Here is a 25,126-nt window from a genome sequence, read left to right as displayed (position 1 = left end):
AAGTATGTAAGTACTAGTACTAACACTTTGCAGGAAGAATAGTATGAGTAGAAAACTTTACTTTAAGTATATACAAAATCATAAGATCACTGTTGGTTATGCAATAGGACAAAATAAAGAGCTCAGTGTTGTGGTTGATGGAGCTTTTTTGTTTAACCATAGAGGACAATTCATTATGGATTTAACTCATAAATTAATTTGCTTGCAAAAAATTCAGAAAGGAGAGGCTCATCTCAATTACCCTGAGCCCAAAGTGACACGTGTACATTGCTTGTTTTGAATCAGAATAATTAGAAATAGATAAAAGGAATTCAAAATAGAATTGAAAATAATTAAGAATAGAAAATATAATCCAAATTCTTGAAAGAAAAGAAAATCCTCTGGATCCATGAAAACACCATCAAAGTAAGTGAATTGATTAAATGACTCATACCATTGCTGTTGCACTGATTGTTTTCAAATGCGTTAAGCGTTATACTAGCGTTAGTACTACTACTACTAATATATAGATGTAAAGGTAATATACAGCACACGATAAAGGTTTTCTATAGAGATGTGTCTTAAGAAGTGAGATAAACACTTCATATGTGGTGTATGCACACATCTTCACATTGAAATAACTTGAGATGTCAATAATGGTAGTGGAGATGACATGTAATACCATCTGAGGAATAAAGTGTGAGTGTAACGTGTCAGTAATAGAAAATAAAGTAGATGCGGTATAGAGTGCAGTAATACAGCGGAGTACACGTAGATATTGAGTGTACTTTTACATCTTAGTTAGAGTTGCTCCACTATTGGACAGGAGAGGGTTAAACACACACACATACACACACACACACCCACGCACCCACGCCCGTTCTGTATCTCACACACACACACACACACACACACACACTCACACGGGGCAGTCACAGTGTGGAGAGCTCAAGAGACGGTCGACCCTCAGACAACTGTTACCTCCTCCGCTGAAGTCACGGTAAGTGTTTTCCTCCTAGTTCCACTAAGTTAGCTGCCATTTTATTTGTCTTTAGGAAACTTCCTCTAGCCGCGGAACAACAGCTGCTGAACAATCTCCTTTCTGTGTTTACAGCTTGTCGGTTACGGTAAATGTCGGCGTATCGCGAGCTAACGGGGTTAGGGCAACTAAACTGACGTGTTAAAACCACCGACAGTGTGTTAAAGGTTAACACGTAGAATGTGTTTGGACGTAGTGTGTGTCACTGTGGTCGCTACGTCCTGTTCTCTGCCTCGGCTTCGCTTTCTGACACTTTGTGCGCACAACACATTTCAACGTTAAGTTGTAAACCGTTGGTCAGGTGCCCGGCTCCACGCTGTCAACACTGCGAGTCCTCCCCCGTGTAGAGGAACCCTATAGAAACGATGGGGACATATTGTGTCTTTTAAAACTCACCTCTACAAGGTCTTACTCAAAATACTATTAGATTAAAAAAAACGTCAATATAAGCTAGTTTGATAATAACTTAAATCCAGTTTACAGTGCGTTTTAGCCTCAGCAGTTTGTCCCCCATCGCTCAGATGTAAAGATCCTTAAACGTCCAGTACGAACAGGTGGGATCAGTACAACAAGTAAAAAAAAGTCCCAGACGGAGAAGTGGTTGAAAGTCATTATTTCACTTCTTAGGGAATAACAGTCCTCTCGTCAGTAGGTCAGGAGAACAGCCGTCATCCCAGCGTCCAGTGGTTCAACCTGGTGTGGGAACTTTAAAAGTCCCCCCCCACCAGTCCCTATGATACTTTTTACCCTGAGTGACGGAGCCAATCGGTTTGAGAGCAAATGTAAAAACACATCGTGTGTTGTTTGCTTTAATTTGGATGAAATTTGCTTATACTGCAAAACAATTTGAAAGTGCGATTGTTTGCAGGTAAACGTTACAAAGACTTTGGCACAGATGTCTCATGGTTCCTTGTAGTTAGCGGACAGAGACTTGTTTTTGACCGGTCATCATATGTCCCTGTGGTGAGCTGTATTAGGGTTTGTGGAAGGCACATATTCAACAGAGGCAACATCCAGTCCGCAGTACTTTTGAGTCCCTCCTGAATCAGTTGCATTTTTAAGCAGCATTATGGTTTACAAGGAGAAACAACTCTTAGTTTCTTAAAACTTTCCTATCCTTGACTTTTGTCCGTTGAAAAGTGGACTTTTGGGTTAGACACCAGGTTCCACTTGGTCTCCGTCAGCATTCAGCTGGCCATGTATTCAGCACCTGCTTGTCGTGACTATGAACTGCAGTATATCACTGGATTACATAGTCTTTAACAGCTCATATACAACCACATGCTGTCTTTTGGAAAGCTTTAGTAGAGAGCGTTGCAGTTGAGCTGATTTATATTTTATTAAATATATACTTTGACTTTTAGGAACATCGGTTTGCTTCTGGTAACTTGTAAGAGACATCATTATTTTTTGTAAATGATATGAAAAATTAAACAGATGAGCACTGATATTCAGGTTCAAGGCACATGCGCTCTGTTTTACCATGCTACAGATGCTTCATCATTTCCACTGGGTGATGGAAAGTTCGCGGGCACAGAACTCCAGTGGGGGGGGGGATTTCCCCCCTCTATGTCATATGGTATTAGAGTCCCGTTGATGGGAAATCCCGTTCATCCCACAGAATTCGTTGAAGCTTAAACTCTTGAAGGATTGTCTAGACCACAGCTTTCACATGACCCAAATGATTGAAAACATTTATACAGATAAACAATAATCAGATAATAAAAAAAACAATCATTGCTTCCAGCTTTAGTTCCCTGGCAGGAAAGCGGAAAAGCTGAGTAGCTGTTTGTGGAAATGTATGGTGAAACTCTTTCCCCCACCATTTCTGTTTAGTCACAAACACAGCTGTAGACTACATCCTCTCTGAACAGATGGATGAATGACATCGTAGCAGATGTGTAAAGCAGGCTGCTGACATGGTATTAAGGGTTTAGGACCAAGACGATGTCGGCAGGATCATGCCAGCACGACGACCTCACAGATGTGACAGTGAATTCTATCTGATCGGAGGTTGAACTTGGAGGTTGGCACAAGGCCGGGCGTTTTCCTCTGCAACAGGGCTGTAGTTGATCCATGCTGCGTCCATTACAGACACAGTAGATGCTATCATCCTCTCATGCTGTCTTCACAATCATATCTGAGCCTCGCGCTTCTGAACTTGCTCTTTTCACAGCGAACAAACACAGATTTCAATGGAACACCTCAGTATAAGAGGTGTTTAATAGTGTAATAGTGCCCGCACGTTTGCCGAACCACAGGGAGGGCGATTGGGGCCGAAGAAGGGGAATAAAACATGGCTGCGTGAGGTCACAGAGTTTGGAAAGTTCAGATGACTCATTTGCTCAAAGCTCCTCTGGCCTTTCTTCTCTTGCCCCAGTCCAAATAAACTGCATTGTCTCTAATACCAATGTAGCTCTTATCCAAGGTAACACTGTGTCATTTGAATTTCCATCACAATTTCCCGTCTTTGGAAGAGATTTGTCTTTCACTTTCAGGGAGCCAGAGGAAGAAATTTATCTTTAACGCTGGATTTTATCTTCATGGAAGTTCTGCAAAAATCATTTGGCTGTTTTTACGGTTTGGCTTGGCTCTGCTCTCAACCTCAGTATGTAGTCAGCTGCTTCAGAATCCACTGGGCTGGGTCTGTTCGCATGTCTTATATGTCTTTAGAAAAATATAATAAGTAGCACTAAAGCATTTTTAGGAGATGCTGGCACATGGTCAGGGCTCAGTCAACAAACCATGGTACTCATAACTAAGCCGTTTTTTAATCTCCACTGCTGTTCACTATCTAGACATAAAGGCCAACAATCTCCTTTTAGGATTATCTACTTTGCAGGGGTATATGCTGTGTGGTTTGGGCTTTGTGCTGTTTTCAGTTTTGAAAACATGAATTTTATAGTGGTATTTAGGGTGTTGTGTGAATTTAACAGCCATCATCTGTCTTTTAATAGCATCTACAGAAACTGTGTCGTCCACATAACGATTAAACCCAACCAAGTCTGTTGGATGGGAAAAATTGTACAGTATTTATTTGTTCATGTCGGTTGCACTAAAATAACTAATGGTTTATGATGTGACTTTGTGAATCCTGATTTCATTATAAGCACTTTTTCCGACAGATGCAAAGATGGAAAAAAACTAAAAGAAAACATATTTCTCCTGGCGAAAAAAACACAGACGTAGATGTCCTGACAGTTTGTGGTGATAAGAGCTGACAACTGCGTCAGGATGCTGTCAACAAAATCACTTGATCTACGCAGCAGAGTAAATACGTCACTTCCTGCCTCTGTCTTCTGCACCTGGCTCCTCCGCCTCTCGCTTGAATAGTGCAGAGGATTCGTTGCTATTGTGAACACATCTGTGCAGGAAACCTCCCGCTACGTTGTGCATTTGTGAAAGACGTTTGGTTAGCACTGCTAGGTCTAATTAAGAGTTTGCTAGCACCACATTAACGGCATTCCCCATGTCAGGCATCACCCAATATTACCTGGAATACCATGTTTTTCGCTCAACAGATAGTCGATGGAGACTTTATCGCCACCTACTGGCCCCGGCATGCTTGTTTGAGCTTTTGTTGTCGTTCTGTGATATATTGTTAAATCGAGGGGAACGTTTCTATTAAGAAAATATCCACAGTGGTGTAGCAAAGGCCTAAATTTGAGAAAGAGCATTTGAATTTTATTTTGTTAATAATTTAATTAATTAATTGTAATACTGATACAACATAAAGTAAAGTTGTTAAGTATCAAGTAAACATGACAGAAAATGTACATCTCTGTTGTCTTTTTTTAATACCTTTTAAATAACCTTTTTTATACCCTTTTTGGTCATTAAAGTGACAGTGATTTATTTCCTGTTGTGACGATGCTCTTATCAAAAGGAGAAGGAAACCAGGAGGTTAATGCTTCACTTGTCACCTGCATGTAAACACAGACACACTGCTGATGAGAGGGATATTTAAGTCTTGCGGTTATAAATGTGAGGTGTTATTTTGTGGTATTTGACTGTTTCCAAGGTGACTCAAAAGTTATTTACTGATAATACAACATACAAGTCCTTGTTGAAAGTAGGTCACTGACAAGTGACTCATTTTTTACTCATGAAACATTACTTAACATAACTTTTCTTAACCAGCCAGTTCTTGCTCTGCCTTATTAACACAGCATTAGTTTCAGTGCCATGTGTGTATATAATCTACGTACAAGAAATCTACAGTTCCTCTGCGATCTTTCAAAATAGAGTTGAAGGACTGTAAGAAACACATGATAGGCTTTGGGAAGAACCTGCAGCTGAGATATTCCAAGTGACAGAGAGAAGAGAACAGCTTGTCATCTGTTTCACAGGGAGTTGTCTTCATGGGATATTTACAGACTCCTGAAACAACCACAATGGCTGGTTATATTTTCAGTTCTTCTCTGAAGGGAAAATGTCTGGTTGTGGTAAATATTTTCTCTGGACTTATGGACCATGTTGCCAGAGAGTTTGTTTCTATTGTACTGCAGTGTGGTGTGGTGCAGGCCTGGCCTGCAGGTGTTTTCTCTAAGGAAAGTGTTATTCACTGAATGCAGCCATATGAGTACACACACACACACACACACACACACACACACACACACACACACACAGACACACACACACAGAGTTAAGAAAAGAAAAAAAAACAATGAAGCCAACTTAACCAACTCAAAATGACAGACAGCAACTGACATAGAATTAACCAGTATTATTTTGTCTGTTATGTGGCCATTTTGTTGTTGCTTTATTTTTGTCTTAATTCTTTTTTAAGCGTTTATTGACTTTGTTAAGCACACAAGTACATACATTTGTTAAGCCTTGCAAATATAGCTGATTTAAATATAATTATGATAATTATTATATGAAATCAGACTTGTTGAATATAGCCATAATATGGTCATAAAAAGCTACACTTTTGAATATTTGGTTTGAAGTATTTAATAAATGGACTGTAAAAGAGACATGTGTCTCTAACCTAGCCCGTTGCTGGTAATAACATTACATTTGCCTAGATTCCCCTCTTCTTGTGATGACAACAGCATACCTAACCACATCTGTTGTCATGGACCCCAAACAGTCATCATGACTAAACCACTAGCCACTTTGTGGTGGTCTTCCTCCAATCTGTCTCATTTTGGTGGTTACTCTTGTTTGTCAAGAATGAAAAGAGCAAATGTGCCTTCAAAACCCTACAATACAATACGATGTGTCTTTGTCCATATTGTGTCTTTCTTTTGTTTCATATGACTTATTTCTATCTGATGTTTAACCTTGACATTTTGTTCACTTCTCTCCTCCAGAATCGTAACCATGGGGAAAGGATGCATCACAGTCACCAAGTATTTTCTGTTCCTCTTCAACCTCCTCTTCTTTGTAAGTAAACTCATTTCTTCATCCCTGTTTAGTGGCCATCCTGCAATAACTCCAGAGAGCATTACTCCTACTTCCTCAGCAGCTTTGTTTACTCACAATAAAGTGACAATGTAGTTACTTTACAGTATATACAATACATCCCTTGGTGCATATATATATACTGTATCTTCATATATGTCGGGTTTGTTGATCAACTTCCCAGCAATGTACTTCATAACTAGTTAGCCACTTCCTGTGAAGACACTGCTCTACTCAGCTGTGTACTCTGTTACATGTGCCGCAGACAAACCTGAGAATACGGTTTATATCAACATATATTTGACTCTTTAAATGCAGAAACCACAATATCTGTGATCAGCCATCTGATATATAGGTCAACATTCATGACACGTTGAGATCTGTGTGGGGTTTTCAGGTTTTTATTTGAATATGTGTCTTCATTCAAATATCATGAGAGATTAGTTGAGATACATATGGAAATGTAGCTGCAGCTCTGCCTGAAGCGAGTTCCTCATCACAACCTGGTCTAAACAGCTGCAGGTGGTTTGTTTCCTCCTCTTTACATCAGACACAACACAAAGTCCAGGGATTGATAAAACCCCAGACTCCTAAACGTGACTGCGAGGATGTCCAGACCTTTCCAATGAGTGTGAGGCTGTAAACCTGACACAGACCTTTTGATGTGAACGCTCAACGGGTGTCTAAGAGGAAGCATGTGTGTCTGTGTCAGTGTTTGTCCATGTGGACACGTTAGACTAGGGGAGGCTCAGGGGAAGCCAGGAAGTGGTGGGCTAATGATGGCTGCCGGGAGCTCAACAGGCCCTGTAAACGAGCAGTTCTTAACCAGGGCTCTAATTACTGTTGTAGATTAGGGGCAGGGGCAGAGAACAAGGGGGAAGCTGTTGAATCAACAAAGCCTCTCATCTATGAATTTCGCTCCCTCTACAGTGCCCCACAACTTCCACACAAGCACCCTCTCAATTATGTAAAAGTCCTGCACTTCATTACCTCATTACAATAGCACAAAGGGTAGAGCTGATCATTTTCAGACGCTAGTGACAAAATGTCCCAGTCTAGAAATCCTGATTCTTCTCATTTCAAATAGTCTTTACTCAGTTGTCCTCACTCAGCACTACCGGGTGTTAAATTTGATAAAAGCCAGCAAAGTGGTGATGAGAGAAAGTTGGGCTGTTGAAGGCTGGGGAGATCTACCTGTTGTGATATTACCCGCATCCTCTTTCCATCAGTGTCTGCTGTGAGAGAAAGCGACAGGAAGACAAAAAGACAGAGAGAAGAGTTAAGATCTGATTAATCCCAGATGTGACAGACTGAAGAAGCAGAAATATGCCTCAGCGTTTCAGACATCCAGCACAGACTTTGTGTTTTACTCCCATGCGAATTGGTGCCTGACTTTTGTTTGTTTCATCCTTCACAGATATTCGGAGCCTTGATCATGGGCTTTGGACTCTGGGTTCTCTTTGATAATCAGAGCTTCATTTCTGTACTGCGTAAGTGTTTGTAACACTGACACACACACACACACACACACACACACACAAACACACACACACACATCCGCTGTCATGCCACGTCCTTTACTGATAACACTCACTTCAACAGACATTCAGCACTTTTGACCCAGCGACTCCCAGCTCAGTGGAGGTGAAAATAGAGATTGCAGAGTGTGCTTGTCAAATCCTAAAAGCCCAGACCTACTTTGTGCAGTCTATGTGATTTGTATCCTCTAGGACTAATTCCAAAGAAAAGGATGTTTCCAACAAACCAAAAATATGACTCACATAGAAACTGGATGACTTTCTCAGCCACTCAAAAACTGCCCTGATGACACACACACACACACACACATAACAGACAGATAACAGATGTTGAGATCCATGGGAATATATTTGTCAGGGGAGTAGAGGGTTTATCGATTATCAAGGCGATCAAGCTCTTTTAGGTTATGCTGGAGAACAGCAGGTTCCCCAAACTTTCCACAGAGTCATACTTTGAGCATGCGTGTTCTCTCCGTTCCCCAGATGGTTGAGACGCAGAGATAGAATCTCCCACCCTCACAGATGTTGCCACAGATCTATTTGTAGTCACGGTTTTGTAAGAGAGACAGCAAGACTCTCAATATCCTGCTGAAAGAGGCAAGGGTATCAGTTTTGTTATAGACAGCAATGTGTCTCTCTGACTTTATTTATTGTGAAGAGTAAATGGTATGAAACCCAGTTCCAGCCCTGCCTGAAAAGAACAGGGAACCAAGTATGGAAACTCTTAGTTGCCATAAATCTAGTTATGAATGCTTTCAGTGTATTCTTCCCAGATGGAGCTGTGCCGGGGCGAGCAGAGAAGTTTTCCCCAGGTTTCTAAATAAGAATTCCTACGGTTTATTATCTCACTACTTACTTGTGGGAAGTAAATTTGTACTTTTCTGTCTGTCCTATATGAGATGAACTTAATGAAGTGGATCAAAAAGCTAGTAGTACTAAGTTTGTTAACACATTCAGATCCGCTTCATATTTGGTTATTACCTGCATCCCTGGGGAAAGGAGAGTGAGAGTTACTGCTCATAAGTAGACATTATCTGAACAGAAATGTGTTGAGCTGAAATCAATAGCTGGTTAAATTACGTTAATTAGTAACTAGCAAATCAAGATAAAGCTTTGTTTACATGGTTGTTTTTGGTTTGTATATATATAGTGCTTTTCTGGTCTTGATGACCACTCAAAGCGCTTTACAGTATAGTTTCACATTCACCCATTCACACACACATTCATACAGTGCATCTATTCGCAGCCCTTTGTTAGTCCTATGGGGGGCCATTCAGGGTTCAGCAACTTGCCCAAGGACACTTCGGCATGCAGATGGGTCAGACTGGGGATCGAACTACCGCCCTTCAGGTTGGAGGACGACCACTCTACCCCTCAGCCACAGCCGCCCCATAACATGTGTAATTCCATGTGGATGCATAATTTGCTGCACGAAGCATGAGCTACCATGGAAGTTGTAAACATATACACTTTGTAGAAAGTGTAAATATAAACATTAAATAATAATTAGACTCATGAAATAAAAAGAGAAACAAAAGGAGTTTGAAATTATATAAATGGGTTAATTAAAACCAGCTAACCAGACTACCGAAAGGTGCCTCTTCAAATGTAATGTTTTCAGTTTTTAGAAGATGATAGCATCGGCACCTTTTAATATGGTAGCATATTCCAGTGGTTTACAGCATAAAAGGCTTGTTTTCTTTGTTACCGTAAACCTAATATATTGGATATTGGATTGTTGATCAGAGAAAATCAAATCAAATCTGAACCCATTATTTTCAGCTCTGGGATAACATGATGTCCGTAATGTTTTTTTAGATAAGAAAGCTCCATTTGTGAGGGCCAGGCACTACTCAAGAAATCTATATTTAGGCTGAAGCTTTGTGCTGCTTTGACTAATGAGTCGTGAAGAGGCTGCAGTTATGACGAAGACCCCAAGGATCTGACCTTGTGTCCTGAACACTCCAGAGACCTTTTTTCTTATTTCAGCTCTCGAGGTCACTGTCGAGGGAGGAATCACTCCAAGGTTATCACTGAGCTGAGTTTGCTTATCTCCAGTCATGCGTTCAGAATCTAAAGAGAGTACAGTATCCATCATCCCAGCCTGTCCTAGTCATACTGTTACAATAATCCAGCTGTTCTTCCAGAGATAGCAGAGAACCTGCATCATTGCTACCCTGAGGATATCCCTTCCTGCTGGATGTGGGACATGATGACCTTCTCTCCTCCACGTCTTTTTGTTCCCTGTACTCAGGATGGGTTCGACCTCAGCTCCTCCCCGCGTACATGGATTTATATTCTCACTGGAAATCTCTTACCACTCTGTAAAGGAACAAAAAAACAAAGCAGCACACAACTATGTTTATTGACTCAGTGCGCTCCTCAGAAGTTGTCCCATTGCCTAGCCATAAACAGGATCTCTGTGTTTTCAGTTTCCATTCTTTATGAGTGATATTAATAGAGGCCTCTGCAGCTGTCCCACTGACTTCCAAGCAGGGGAACTTTGGGGAATGTCTTGGTTTCATGACCCCTGTTTTTAATTTAAAAGGCCATCTGCCCCTAAATATACGCCCCTCGATATCGATACAATGGTGTGTTAATAGTTTACCCCAGTTATATAAAATCCTGAGTTGATGTTGTTGGCACTTAACAAAAGTCAGCCTTGGAAAGTAGGTCTGTGAGCTGGAGAGTTTGCCGAAGCACAGTTTGGAAATATGCTGCAGAGTAATTCAGAAACTTTCCATAGACGTGAACAGAGAGAAGATGTTTTTTTCAGATTCAACCCAGAGCTATTCTTTTTTATGTTTACTTTTTAAATCAGAACAACCATGACTTTTCTCCAGCTTTTTGTGTCTCTTTGGTCACGTTTACTCAACAACAGCCGTCGCTCCCCCCACGGCAGCTTTCTTGAAGTGCTCCATAATCCTTGCCTCTTTAAATGGAAAGTTCCATGGAAACCACCCAAGGATCTATTTTAGAAAATACAGCAGAGACCTACATGGAAACGTGCCATAGTACATGACAGAACAGCAGAGTAGCCGAGCGACCACATGCTGAGTGTGTGTTTTAGTGTGACCACAGAAGAATACAGATGTTAGCTTAAACAGCTGGACACTTGTCAAGTACAGTATCTGTTGCGCTGTAACTCAAATACACCTGAGAGGAAACACCCTTTTACAAGACTTTCATTTAAAGAGTGTAGGATAGAAACAACATGTGGGATATACAAGTCCAGTTGATAGGGTTTTTCTGTTGCTATATGATCTTAAAGGAAATAGCCAATCTACAGAATTCATGTACTGCTATGATGCTCCAAGAATATTTGAATTGCAAATATTGCATTAGTGTTCCGTTCTGTGTAACTCCAGACTGAATGTTTTTACTGGAACAAGTGTTCACAGAGTTACAGGAAATCCACACAGAAAAATCCATCTCAATTTTAGCTCCCACAGTTAGTTAATCTTCATGGAATACTGCCTTTTGATTGAATGTTCTACAAGTGCAGTCAAATAGCTTTTAGGTTTTCACCAAATAATAAGACAAAAAATTACAAACAAAAATCAGAAAGAGCAATTAGCATGCAGTACCATTTCAGAGCAGAGACCGTTTTGGCCTTATTGCTATCAAGTTGTGAAGCCAAAACATGACGGATATGAACGCTGGTTTGCAATGTGATAAGAATTTACTAAAATGACAGAAATTATGTAAATGCATTTTGGGTAAGGCTTTGGCTTCACTTTCACTGTCCCGTCTTTCACCTTTGTCTACAGTCTATGTTCAGCACTGACATGTGTCACCTTTTTCTCTTTTATTCTCAAATATAGTTGTGTTATTTATGGCAGTTAAACAACCATAACTGTCTCTTGCAACGGTTTGCTCTGGTAACCCTCAACAAAACTTGTCATGCCCCCCTCCCCCAAATTCTGGTAATTCATTTTTCAAGGAACTGTAGACAATTGCACACACACCACCTGCTTCTGCAGACACTGCCTGTGTGGGTGGGTAAGAGAGAGACTGAAATAACATCCTTCAACAGTGCTGGATATAGAACCTACCGTATGCTTGTCTTCCTCCCTTTAAATAATACCCTGTAGCCACATAAACACTCTGCATATGTTGACCCAAGTACTTTTAGCTTCCAATTATTCTCAAACCACCACGGCTCTGGTAGAACATGTAGACGCAGCCTTGTACATGCATGTAATGACATCTTTTTACAAGCTTTGATCAAAGTTTACATCGAGAGCATCGTCAGAGATGTTTCAGGACACCACATCTGTGCACCAAGTACATTCATCAATTATGTGTTTTGCGTCGAGCTACAGCTACGACTACTTATTTTTAGCATTTAATCTGCAGCTCATTTTCCTGATTAGAAAATCAAACACATGGTTCATAAAATGTAAATGTGGATTATAATTTCCCAGGGTCCAAAGTCATGTCTTAAAACATCGATCCCAGTCCTAACAGTCCAAAACCAGATATTAAGTTTTCAATATCAAGGGAAAATCATACTTAACACTGTCTGTGAAAATTAATGTTAGATTATTTTAAACAGCACCTCTCCTAATTAGGCCTACACTGGATAAAACATTTTTTATGACTTGTATAATTAGGTAAAAGTAAAAGTTTAAACTGGTTGCTTCATCCATAGATTTCATGTTTAAATATGTAACTGACATACTAGCAGAAGCAACACTGCATAATTTTCACAGGGCACTGGTGAAGGAGCTTTTGTGTCTGTCAGCTTCTCCACTGAAGAGATGATACTGGGTTTCCCGAGAGCGCTGGCTGGTTTGTTTGGCCCAGGAATCTTTAGAAGCTGAAGCCATTTCACAGTTCTCAGATTCTGGCTCCATCCATACACTGAGCACTGACACTCTGGAGCTCCTCCAGCCCAGATAACACAGTCACATAATGGCTCCAGTTTATCTCCTCTCCAACCTTCCAAACTCCCTTCTCAGCGCCAGCCCCTCCTTCTGGATATCGCCTGCTCTACATACCAAAGAGGGAACTCAATTAATCTTGCCACACATTTACTTGTATTGGTCCAACTCTCTTTGGTGGCCTATTAAATCATTTTTGTTGGAGAAAAGCAGCAGAAAATTCTGAAATCCGAGGAGTAGAAGGTTTGTTACGTGAAGCATTTTTGGCTCACTGTAGCCATCTGCCTCAAAATGGGTTTTAAAGTGAACGAGTCCTTCCTCTGAGCTGCATTAGTTTGCAAAACACGCTGTGGTTAAAGCAGGAAAACAAGATGAGAGATTAGGAGCCTGTTGCTCAGACTTTATCATGAAAAAAACATATTTTTATGCTAAGTGATTCTTTTAGAAAAGATGTTGAGTTTAACTGAAGAACTGAATTTAACTTTCAAACTTTTGCTATAAAACTGCTGCAGCCAATGTGCAGTATGAATTTGCAGTTGAAGTTAAATTCTCCCTGTGTTTTCACCAGAGGAATCGTCACACACGGTGAAAGTGGCTTCATACATCCTGATCGGAGTGGGTTCACTGTCGATGGCCATGGGCTTCTTCGGTTGCATCGGAGCCATCTACGAAATCCGTTGCCTGCTGGGTCTGGTGAGGAATCACATCCACTTCCAGCTCTAACACAAACGTACCACAGCTCGGCTTCACACACAGTTAACACCATCGCTATCGCAGCTGAATAGGAAATGTGCGTGAGAAACTCCTGTAAGACGTTCATGTACGACCACACAGGAAACTCAATGTTGAACTACAAGACAAAGAAGATAAATAAGTCTCAAACCAGAACTTGAACCGGATTTTTCTATTACAAAGACGTTAAATGCCCCCAAACAATAAATAATTACAAACTACATTACTCGATATGTCAGTTGCACGTACAGGACACTCCTATTGTATTTATCGCACCACCTTTAAAACAATCAAATACAGCTCTTGTTCATCCATCTAAATGCACCTGCTCGAAATGCCAAGCTTGACTAGCAACACCTGACAGATTCTTGCTGACAGCAAAGCCCTTGAGCATTTCTGCTCATGTGTGAGCAGAGGGTTCGCAGCATGTGTTGATCTACTGAGAGAGGAGGCCTGACAGGGTTCAAGCCAGCGAGATGCAGGGGGTACAACAAGAGCGGGGTCGGCTGCATGACCTCTATCGTGTTAAACCTGCAAGGAGTTAACTGAAGAACTGCTGTGACCTACTTCTCCCAGTGACAATGACCAGCTGGCGATAGAGCAGCCCATCACACACACGCACCCTCACACAAACACACAGAGGACAAAAACAATGGAAGGATCTTTAATGAATTGCTCGAGGCTTCAGAAATATTCTGAAGAATCTAGACACAAAAGCTAGATGATGTGTCAAATGCTGTGTTAAGTCCTTTCTTGTTGTGTTTTCAAAGCTCAGTAATTGATTTTTATTCATCATTTGGTGGAAACTGAAACAAATTATGAACATAACAGTGATTTGACCACCTTAGTACTAAGTTGATATGTGGAAATTGTTAAAAAATGGTAAATTTATACATCTGGCAGTGAAAAGGATCATTACTTTGGAGTTGAATTGTTTTTGACCAACAAGATTGAGATAATAGTATTAAATCTCTTTTAGCACTGTTTTTGGTCTAAACCGTCTCTTTAGGAGAATATTTGTCTCATTCACTGCTAAATGCTTCACTATGTTCACAAGATCATTGATCTCTGTGTGTCTGCTATTTAGAGCTTCCTCAAAAGTTATTAATTATTACTCAATTTTCCATAATCTTCAATAAAAAATGATTGATTGAACTAAATGTTGTGATACTGACTTTCCCCTCATCCTCCACAGTACTTCACCTGCCTCCTGCTCATCATCATCGCCCAGGTCACCGCTGGAGTCCTCATTTACTTCCAGAGAGAGCCGGTAAACGACAATGTGCTTTATCAGTTTACTTCCCTCTGTTCCCCTCTTTCTTAATTTCCCTGATTCATATGTTATCCCCTTCTTTCTACTTCATCTTTTTTTAAAGATTCCCTTTTTGTTTAAATTTCTCTCTTAATTTAAACATCTCTCGCCCCTTCTTACCCTCTCACCACTCTTTCTCTCACTGGTACAGCTGGAGCCTGTCTGGCTGCTTTTTATGGTTTAGCTGAACTTAGGAAGCACCTGCGTTCTGTGGTCAAACACAGTTTCATAGCTCGATGAACGGAAAGTGAATGGATGTTGTGGCTGATGTGATGTTGGGAGCTGGTAGAATGTGAGATGAAGTGGGTGGATTGACTGAGATGTGTTGTGTAGGGGAAATAGTAAGCAGGCTCCTACACTTGTTGTGTTTCCATGTTTCCTTTGTCGTTTCACTTCAGCCTCTGGGTGTTTCTGTTTGTTCCGGTGTTGAGTAAACAAATCTATGTTGACTGTATTTTCCTACAGCTGCTGTTATATACTGACATATTCTATTGGTATGCGTAGTGTTTCCCCATAATTATCAGCCCAGGGACCCAAACAGGCAGGCAGCCTCACCAAATCACCAAGTTACTAAAATGTGTCTCAGCCTCTGCTCTGAAATATGTGTCAGTCTGTTTTTAAAAAGAGAAGTGTAATAAAGTTTCAATCATTTACTAGATGGATAGATGAATAAGCCGGCGGGGTAAATTAGTCATTAATACACACAAATGAGAAAACAAGTCAGACAGGTCACAGATGATCACTGCTCAATGAGAATCAAGTGAATCTAAAACAGACAGAAAGTTGAGCTGTTCCTTTATAATGTGAGGTTAAGCAAAATAACAACATATATATATATTTATTTTCTGTTAAATTATACAACTGACACTTCAACACTAAAAGTGATGTTAAGATGACAGTGTGGCTCAGGAAGAGTTTCCTTTCAAATGTAACAATATCAGTAAAATATTATTATAAAATCCATAGAAATACAATAAAAGCATCACAACCAGATCCAATACATTCATACAAATAAGTGACCGTCAAACTCAGCAATAATTTGAGCTGTCTCCATTTTTTCCCTTTAAAATCTCTCAGAACAAACCAATAATCAAACCAGTACACGATCCAGCCTGAATAGAAGAACCAGCATTGTGTGTTTGCACTCTGTGTACAGGGAGTGTTGTGTTTAAACACACAGACCTCCAGGGCTGGTCTCCTACTCTGATGGCAAGGACATAAACAAATATTCCACCGTTGATAAACCTCACCTCTTTAGGATTTGGGATAGGTGGAGGCTTTTGTTGATCTGCATGTGCATGTGTTTGCGTGCATGTGTTTGTATGTGTGCTTGTGTGTGTGTGTGTACGTGTGTGTGGTGTTTGTGTGTGTGTGTAGCCTTCGTCCCGCTCCCTATGGTTTGACTCACCACAAGGCAGGGAGGTGCCCTCTCCCAGAATGGGGTGAGGCTCTCACTCATCTCCAGTCGAGCTCTGACACTGCAGCGCTGCTACTGTTCTGTGGTCTCACACACACAAACAGTCATGCTGCTACTAAGCTATATTTGTGCCAGGTCTCAGCCCAACAGCCCAGGGCGGTACCACCCGAGGTGCTGCCTTAAGGAACTCTCAGTTTCAGAAAAGTTCAGATGGTTGTAAATATTAGAAAATATTCAAAGTGGCTTGTTTTCTTTAACACTGTTTCTCTTCCATGTACTAGAGATGAATTTATCTGTTTCTGTCTATAACAGTTATTTGACTATGATTATTACATGCAATCGATTTTGACATATTGTCCTCTCATTTGCAGTTGAAATATGAGATGGCCAACATCATAAAGGGCATGATGATCAACTACACCGGCCAGAACAGAACCACAGAGCACACATGGGACTTCATTCAGAGGACGGTAAGTCTCTGACCTGGTTTGTACGAGACAAACACAAATGTTTAATGTCATCGACAGTTTGAATGATACAGTACAAAATGAACAAACAAATTGTATTTTAAAGGGTTTGCATTGCTGGCACCATTAATCCTCCTGTAAATAAATGAACAAAATGTAATGCATATAATAACTCTTAAAGTGACTTGAATGCACATATTTTGTAGTTGACGTCACTAGTTTGAATCCAACTTTTAACTCTGAAGTGTTCTCTGTTTATTCTATTCAATGTAATGCTGCATCCACACCATGTCTAGAGGATGAGAAGAACACTGGCCTCGAAAAAAACTTTAAACAGCTCCTTTTAAATTAGCTGTCATAAATCCCCCTCTTCTATAACTAGTAATTAAAATTCAAAGGCTGATGTTTATATTTTCTCCAACTTATAATTACTATCTAACAATACTAGAGCATTAGTTACACGTAATACATTATTCTACAGTGTCAAGTAGAAGATGTTGAATGTTTTCATATTTCTCCAGCGGTATTTAGCCGACAGCTATAGTTTTATGTGCCTAGGTTTTGAAATCCGGAAGTTTACTGCCACAAAAAGAGAGATGGAAATGAATGAAGATAAACGGCAAAACATGTGACCTAGATTGTTACCAACCAAAATATCTACCATCTGCTTTGCTCACTTGACTCATATGTATGATTCACTTTATTGTGTGTAGCCTCTGTTTCATGCAGCCTAGAAATTAGGCCCCGATATTTCTATCTTCCGCTGCTTTCCTTTCCCACTACTCCGCAGACAAGATGCTGAGCGTTTTACACTCAACATTTTGACTGTTTTGAAAGCACCATCGAGCTACTGGTGCACTTCATGTTGTAGTGGTTGTTAGTGTGAAAGCACTTATGCACTGTAAATAGCAGGTATGGACGTTTGCAAATTGAGGTAGAGGTATTTTCAATAAAAGCATGATGTTATTAGGTTTTTTCATATATTTTTTTTTGTTCTTTTTTTTTGTTCAATATGTTTATTAGGGTTTTTTCAGGTAGTGAAGTACAAACAGACAAATACTAGGAATAAGTAATAAATTATGCCAAAATGAAAGGAACAGAGAAAGAAAGAAAAAATAGTCAATTGAAATAAAATAAAATAAAGGCATAAAAACAGAACAGAACAAACAAACAAACAAAACTAACAAACAGGGCGTACAACTCAAGACAATGAAATGTATTGATGCATCACTAGTACACTAAAAACATTAAAAAAAAAAAAATAGAGGTGATGGCCTATTGTGAGTCTCATAGCTGCTCTAGATCTCCATCAAATTGAGCAAGACGGTCCAGGAATGGCTGCCAGATCTTGTAGAATTGTTTAAGATTGTTCGTCAAACTATATCGGATCTTCTCCATATGTAATAGAGAAAAAAGTTCCGATAGCCACGTCTTGAAGAGTGGCACTGCTTCTGACTTCCACAGCCTTAGAATCAGTCTCCTTGCAATTAACATTCCATACATGATGGTGTGCTGTACTGGAATACTTCGAGGCAAAAGAGACAGGGAGAAGCCAAACAGTGCCACCTCTGGCTCAGGTTTGAACACAAAGTTGTACATTTCAGAAAACCACTTAAATATTGCACACCAGAAGTCGTACAGCTTTGAACACGTCCAGAAAAGGTGGGTTAAGGATCCGTCAGCAGATTTACATCGATCACACAAAGGAGAGACAGTAGGATATATTCTATGTAGTTTGGTTTTCGAATAATGGAGTCTATGCATAACCTTAAACTGGATTAAGTGATGTCTGGCATTAATAGAACAGTATTGGATTCTGCTGAGACCCTCCTGCCAAACAATGTCATCAATCTGGAGACCCAGTTCCTCCTCCCAAGCCTTTTTCAAAGAGTGGGTGGCATAGTTCACTTGTTCAGAGAATACCCTGACAAAGCTTGAAATCAAGCCTTTTGAATCCGGTGGGCCAAGCCAGAAACTATAAATCCTACTTTCGTCAGGGAGAGATTCAAATTTAGTCAGGCTTCTGCGGACGTAGTTTCTAACCTGAAGGTATCTAAAGAAGTGTGTTGACGGAAGGGAAAACTTGTCTTTTAATTGAGTAAATGAGGCAAAATGTTTTATCAATGTACAAATCTTTTAGAACTATGATAACTTTTTGTCTCCAACTATAAAAAGTTGCATCTGAGAGAGCAGGGGGGAATGCATGATTATGACACACTGGAGCATAGATAGAGGTACCAGGTAACTTGGAGCACTTCTTAATTTGCTGCCATATTTTCAAACAATTAATAATTATTCGATTTTTCAGTTTTGTGATGGGCAGCCCAGGTGTTGAAAAAAGAAGAGCTGGGAGTGAACTGTCTTTGACATCTTTCTTTTCTATGGCTACCCACGCAGGGGTGCTTGTTGAAATATCCAGGTTGTAGCCATCACCCCAGAAGGCAAGAGCTCTAAGATTTGCCGCCCAGTAGTAATGCTGGAAGCATGGCAGCCCAAATCCACCCTTCTCTCTGGGTTTTTGTAAATTAGTTTTTGATATTCTATGAGCTTTAAAACCCCAGATAAAAGGCATGATTATTGAGTCTAGTAACTTAAAGAATGACTTTGTGAGGAAAATAGGAAGGTTCTGAAAGAGGTATAGGAATCTTGCCAGTGAAACCATCTTGATAGCATTTATACGACCCACCATAGAGAGCGGGAGCGTGCGCCACTTGCCCATATCTCCTTTTAGTTTTTCCACCTTTTCATGGAAATTCAGTTTAAATATTAATTTAGGATCCTTTGGAAGGGTAACTCCTAGGTACTTGAGCTTGTCTGTAACTTTAAATGGGAGTTTATGCAGAAATTCTGCTTCATGGTTATCCCCAAGAGGCATAAATTCACTTTTTTGCCAGTTAATTGTGTATCCAGAAACTTCCCCAAATGACTTTATGAGGTCTAACAGAATGGGAATAGACTGTTGAGGCTGTGACATGAAAATTTCTTTTTTCATATTTAAAAATGAAACGCTTACACATCAAGGATAAGTGGGAAACTGTGTTTTTGTACTTTGAATGAACTCATCAGCCCATATAAAATAAAAGTAGGTCTGACGGAAGCTGAAGTCAGATTGCGCCACACTCTGATTAAGATTTGTCTTCACTATCTCTTTGCACCACTCTTAGCTCTCTCTTTCCTGCCAAACCTCTCTCCCCCGGTTCTTTCTGAAAACAGGAGCCAACCAGAGAATGACCTGAAACACCACAATAGAAAATCTGAAAACAGTTTTGTATTTTCCCCCTGATCTTATTTGTTTTCACATCAGTTTATGTATGTGCACTCCTTTGTTTTCACATCCTTCTTCTCGTTCATTCACCAGATGAAGTGCTGTGGATGGACTGGTCCAGGAAACTGGTCTGAGAACCATTTGATCATGAACAGCTCCAGGAACCTTTACCCCTGTTCCTGTCGTAACGAGGACCTGCCTGGCACAGACATACAGGAAGTCGGCCTGTGTGAGCACACGTCCCTACAGCTACCTGTCTATGAAACGGTACATAACTCTTCTAAAGTATTTCACGCTGTTTCTGCACTAAGGTTTCAAATCATATATCTGAATTTACTCAAAGTTGTTTATCCATTTTTTTCCATCTCATTTCTGTCTCAGTATCAAGGCTGAGCGTAGCAAACATAAACTAGTCAGTATGTGTGAATGCATTTTAGTTATGAAGAAACATAATTCTACGAGTGGCAGTTAATTCCCTCAAAATGTGGCTCCTTGCTTCATAATTCATTTTGATCTCAATCATTCATATGAAACTGCTGCCTGCTCTCTGCGTCTTTGTGCTGAATGGACAACTTTTCTTGAGCGTTTTATTCTGTTGTCAGTGTTTTCATTTTAATTGCTCAGCCATGATTCATGATTCACATGCAGGATATCACTTAGTTTAACTGTTGTCGGTTACATTAAGGGGATAGTTCACAGAAAAAGGAAAATTCACTTATTATCTACTCACCACTATGCTGTTGGAGAGGTTTTTATAACATTGAGCTTTTTCAATATAATTTAAAGCAATACAAAATTGTACTTAAATACAGTAAATGTACTTAGTTACATTTACTGCTTCTAAGGGGCTGGCTGGTATTTATTACAGCAGACAATTAAGCGTGTTAGGTATGATGTCAACATGGTGCATCTGTAAATGTAAACAAGTTGGAAAGTACTTTAAAACTGTACTCATTTACAGTAAATGCACTTAGTTACATTTAGTGCAGTACCATGGTGACATTTACCTGACACAGTCTGACTTTCCTTCTACAATATGAAAGCCGCCCAGCTGAAGCTGAGCTCTATATGAATTGAGCCATTTTATCTTTGGGTCCAGACCATAGTCCTTGTTCCTTCAGCTGTTTGAACAATGCTTCTGCACGCCTGCATTGTTCTGATAGACACACCTCCACTCATTACATCAGTCCGTTAGACTCATGTTGTGTAACTCTGGGCTCCAGCTCAGTTGGGCACTGCAGTTACACTGGGTGGTTAATCAACACAGTGAACAGTGATGGCCAAGGCGGGTTGTTTGTGCTCAGTGATTCGTTGAAAAAGAAAAGAAAAAGGAGAGCTGACCTGTTGTTCGGTCGGCGTGTTTCAGGAACTTTACTCTGTCGACTGTTTCCCTCAGCTCAGTTAAGCCGTGTTATTCTTCCCCTCAACGACTCACAGTGGTGTTTTGAAAAGGCTCTGTTCATGTCCGGCTGGGATCATGTAATCATCCATCTCTGCTCTGCACGTTGGCTCTCAGCCTGCCCTACTTCTATTTTTCTCTCTAACTCATCCCCCCTCTCCCTCTGTTGTTCCCTCCTTCAGGGCTGTATCACCAGCGTGGAGAAATGGCTCCTGGACAACTGTGGCGTTATTCTGGGAATGTGTGTCGGCGTGGCAGTCGTGGAGGTAAAATATTTATCCCTCCCTCACATTTAGTTCAGACATTTATCAGCACTATCTCCATGTCACATGTATGGGTTAGGTCACTGCCACTCTTGATGTAATGCTGACCATGAATCTTGATACAAAGGAAGGAAATAAACCAAGACACTCTTGCTGTGGAAAAATGATCTTAATGTGGCTTATAAGTGATGACGTCAGCAACTCTGCAACTCCTGTAGCAAAACCCCTGTTCCCACTTGTTGTTCTGACTCCCGATGGCCTTTAGGCTACTGGATATATCAGGAAGTGACATCATAGGCTCATTATCAACAATAAACAGAGCAGGTGACTCAAATAAGAGAGAAATAACCACAATAAGATGTAAATCACCATTAATCCATTCATCAGTAGAAGATGAGGAACAAAAACTGCATTCTTGGCCAGTTTGAAGATTGTTAGTCTGACTTTGAGGTATAGGAATAGATTGAACTCAATTAAACGTCGTTGTACATAAGCCCCCCTCAAACCACATTGTTAAATGGTTACATTGCACTTATTGAGTGTTGAGTTAATAAAAGTGATATAATGTGTTAATTTGTGAGATTTAAAAGTACCGGAAGGCAGTTTCCAGTCTTTATGCTGAGCTAAATTAACTTGTCGCCTGTCTCCAGCATCCCATTTAATAGAAGCACAGGTGATTGGTATCATTTAATAAGAAAAACCTGAGGCTTTATGTCACAGTAAAACTGAATACATTTCATTTTCAGGGTGATTAAAACATCTCCCTGGGGCTTGGGAAATTGCAATGGCCATTTTATTGTCGATACATCTGGAAAACAATTGTCTGATTAATTGATCTCAGTCGTTCATTCACTGTGATACAGTGGACATGCTGACATCCTTAAGGTGATCTAAGTCCTTGTTTTTGACACATATGCTGTCTAAGTATGAGTGAATGCTCCACTGCTCAGTTTCAGCTCTGATAACTAAAGTGACAACTTCATTTCCTCCAGCTCCTCGGGATGATTCTCTCCATGTGTCTCTGCAAGAGCGTCGTCCAGGAAGATTACACCAAAGTGCCGAAGTACTGAGCTGAGGACAGAGCCAGCTTCACACCACAGATGGATTGACTCTTTCTCTCTCTCTCGCTCTCCTCGGCTCACATTTTTTTACACACACAAACACACACACACACACACACAAATGGACAGCTGTCTTGCCCCATTTCAGCTTCTCCGGCCTCGACAGCTGTGCAAATTTCTCACGCTCCACAAACACAAACGCACTCACCTCTCAATCAAACTTGTGTCCAGCAAGTTCACAAGTTACCATTGTTGTCTTATCACTTGTGTTTTCCTATGAGACATTTGTGATTTTTTGGACAGTTTGACATTATGGTCATTCAGGTGTTGTGTTTTTCCTCGACCGACCTCAGAAAAAGCGCTTATCGTAGTAGTAGTAGTAGTAGTAGAAGTAGAGAGAGCACTTCAGTGACGTTTGGTGAAGCTGAGAGCTGAAGTACCTTGTGACTCCGGGGGCAGTCTGGGAGACGAGAGTGAGGCGAGAGGGAGGATGCATGTACGAGACGCTCTGAAGGAGTAGTGCCACTCTGTGATCCTGCAGCTGGTATTTTTGGTTGCAGAGGGTGGAGGAGAGGCGCAGGGCAGGGCTGCTGTGGTGGAGGGTTTGGCTTCTGTCATCAAGACCTTGTACTCAGTAGCCTTAATATTAACCTTCACTTTCACCCTCCTCCTCCTCCTCCTCCTCCACCCTCCCAGAATCAATCAACTGTTGGCGTCTCTAAATCATAGCTCCTGTCCTCCTCTCGGGCGGGTCTGACTGGTAGCCAGTAGCTCTTCAAAATGACTAGTTTTGCATGAAGTAAGTGTGTGTATGATGTATTGTGTGAGTATTTTTTGTCTTTTTTTATATTCTCAAGTAGCTCTTTTTTACAACTGTATATATATCTATGACCTCGGTAAGGGATTATAAGCACCTTGGTGCTTTGTCAGCGTTTTAAATAGGAAAGTTGTCACCCACATTCCCTTGTTTTAAGAGTGCTATTTTTCTTTGTTTCCTCTCCGTTGCTGATGGCGTACACAAAGCGGCTGCCACGGCAGCTAGTCTGCAATTATTTGGTCTGAATCTGAGAAATTTAAGAGCAAATCTGTCGTCGCTCTTAAAACTGTATTTTCATTTCTTCAGCACAGCATTAGTTTGTGAACAGTCTACCGTAGCACTCGGCCTGTAGATCTTTACTTTAATTTATTCTCAGTAACAAAAGCAGAGAAAACAGTGAGAAACCATATAATCTTATTTTCAGAAGGTGCTTTGACCAGAAAATTACTTATATTTCAGTTTATCCACTTCATTTACAACACTGAATTTGTTCTAAGTGTAGTGGATACATTGTTTCTATGTAGTCGTAGTTTTTCATGCCATCTCGCACTAGTCACTTCCAATCGTTTTCATGACAAGAGAGAGGAAAGAGAGCGGTGATCTTTTACAGTTCCAACCACCCTCTGTTTTATGACCTGCCAAAATGAAACGTTAATTTAACTTAATGAGAGATGAAGGTTTTTTATTGTGTGTTTAAAGATGTTTCTACACTTTTTACAAAAAAAAGAAATGATTTTGTTTAGGTGTATGTCGGTCCCTTGCTCCGCCTGTATGTGTTCTGTTTCTTAGCAGCTCTTTCTTATGTTCTGTTCCCATGGGGCAGCAGTTTATCCGGAGGCTCGGTGCTCCTGTCCTATCAGAAAGGTCCTTTCTGGCCAGGACCCCGCCTCCCATTTGTAAATTTGTTTTCATTCATCCAAAATCATCATCTCTTAATCTACAAATGGAACTCATGCACATACACAGCCACACCAATTACTTTATTGATGACCAGGTCCTACAGAATCTTAAGTTCCTTTTTGTTTCAATAATAATAAATAAAAGTTTAATAATAAAAAAGTATTATTTGCCTTCGTAATGTGTTTTTCTTGTGTCTTGTTATTACTAGATCTGTGTGGTTCCAAGTTGAAAAATTACAAAAATTGTGGACCTGTACATCATGATTTAAACATTAAGGCCTGAGCAATGACTCGCACTGACAGACAGTGAGGCCCTATTGAAATTACCAAGGACACTTCGGCATGAAGATGGGGAAGAGTGGGGACTGAACTTGCAACCTTCTTATTGGAGAACATCCTCTCTACCACCAAGCCCAAACGAACACTCTACATTCCAGGCCACACTGAGAAACTAAGCACAGGAAGAAGATAGACAAATTATTGTGTGTGTGTGTCTGTTTCATTCTATGCTGCTATTGATACACATTTCAGAAAAAAACATTGTATTTTCTACTTTCTACTTCTACATATATTTTACAGCCTTACTTAAAAGTTACTTTTATATTTTTGGATTTTAGATACTGGACCTATTGTTAGAGAA

General features: G+C 40.3%; 1 protein-coding gene across 1 annotated transcript; it reads left to right on the top strand.

Moving 5' to 3' along the window:
* Positions 1–815: 815 nt before the first annotated feature.
* On the top strand, positions 816–24,649 carry cd82b (CD82 molecule b). The gene is made up of 9 exons (XM_053427727.1): positions 816–979; positions 6,340–6,412; positions 7,848–7,920; positions 13,423–13,547; positions 14,782–14,856; positions 16,687–16,785; positions 20,141–20,314; positions 21,629–21,712; positions 22,702–24,649. Exons 2-9 carry the CDS (start codon positions 6,350–6,352, stop codon positions 22,777–22,779), a joined length of 771 nt encoding a protein of 256 aa, XP_053283702.1. The 5' UTR covers positions 816–979; positions 6,340–6,349; the 3' UTR covers positions 22,780–24,649.
* The last annotated feature ends 477 nt before the right edge of the window (positions 24,650–25,126 follow it).

This window comes from Pleuronectes platessa, chromosome 7 (genome assembly GCF_947347685.1).
Source record: "Pleuronectes platessa chromosome 7, fPlePla1.1, whole genome shotgun sequence".
Lineage (NCBI taxonomy): Eukaryota > Metazoa > Chordata > Actinopteri > Pleuronectiformes > Pleuronectidae > Pleuronectes > Pleuronectes platessa.
This window is presented reverse-complemented; position numbering and strand designations above follow the sequence as displayed.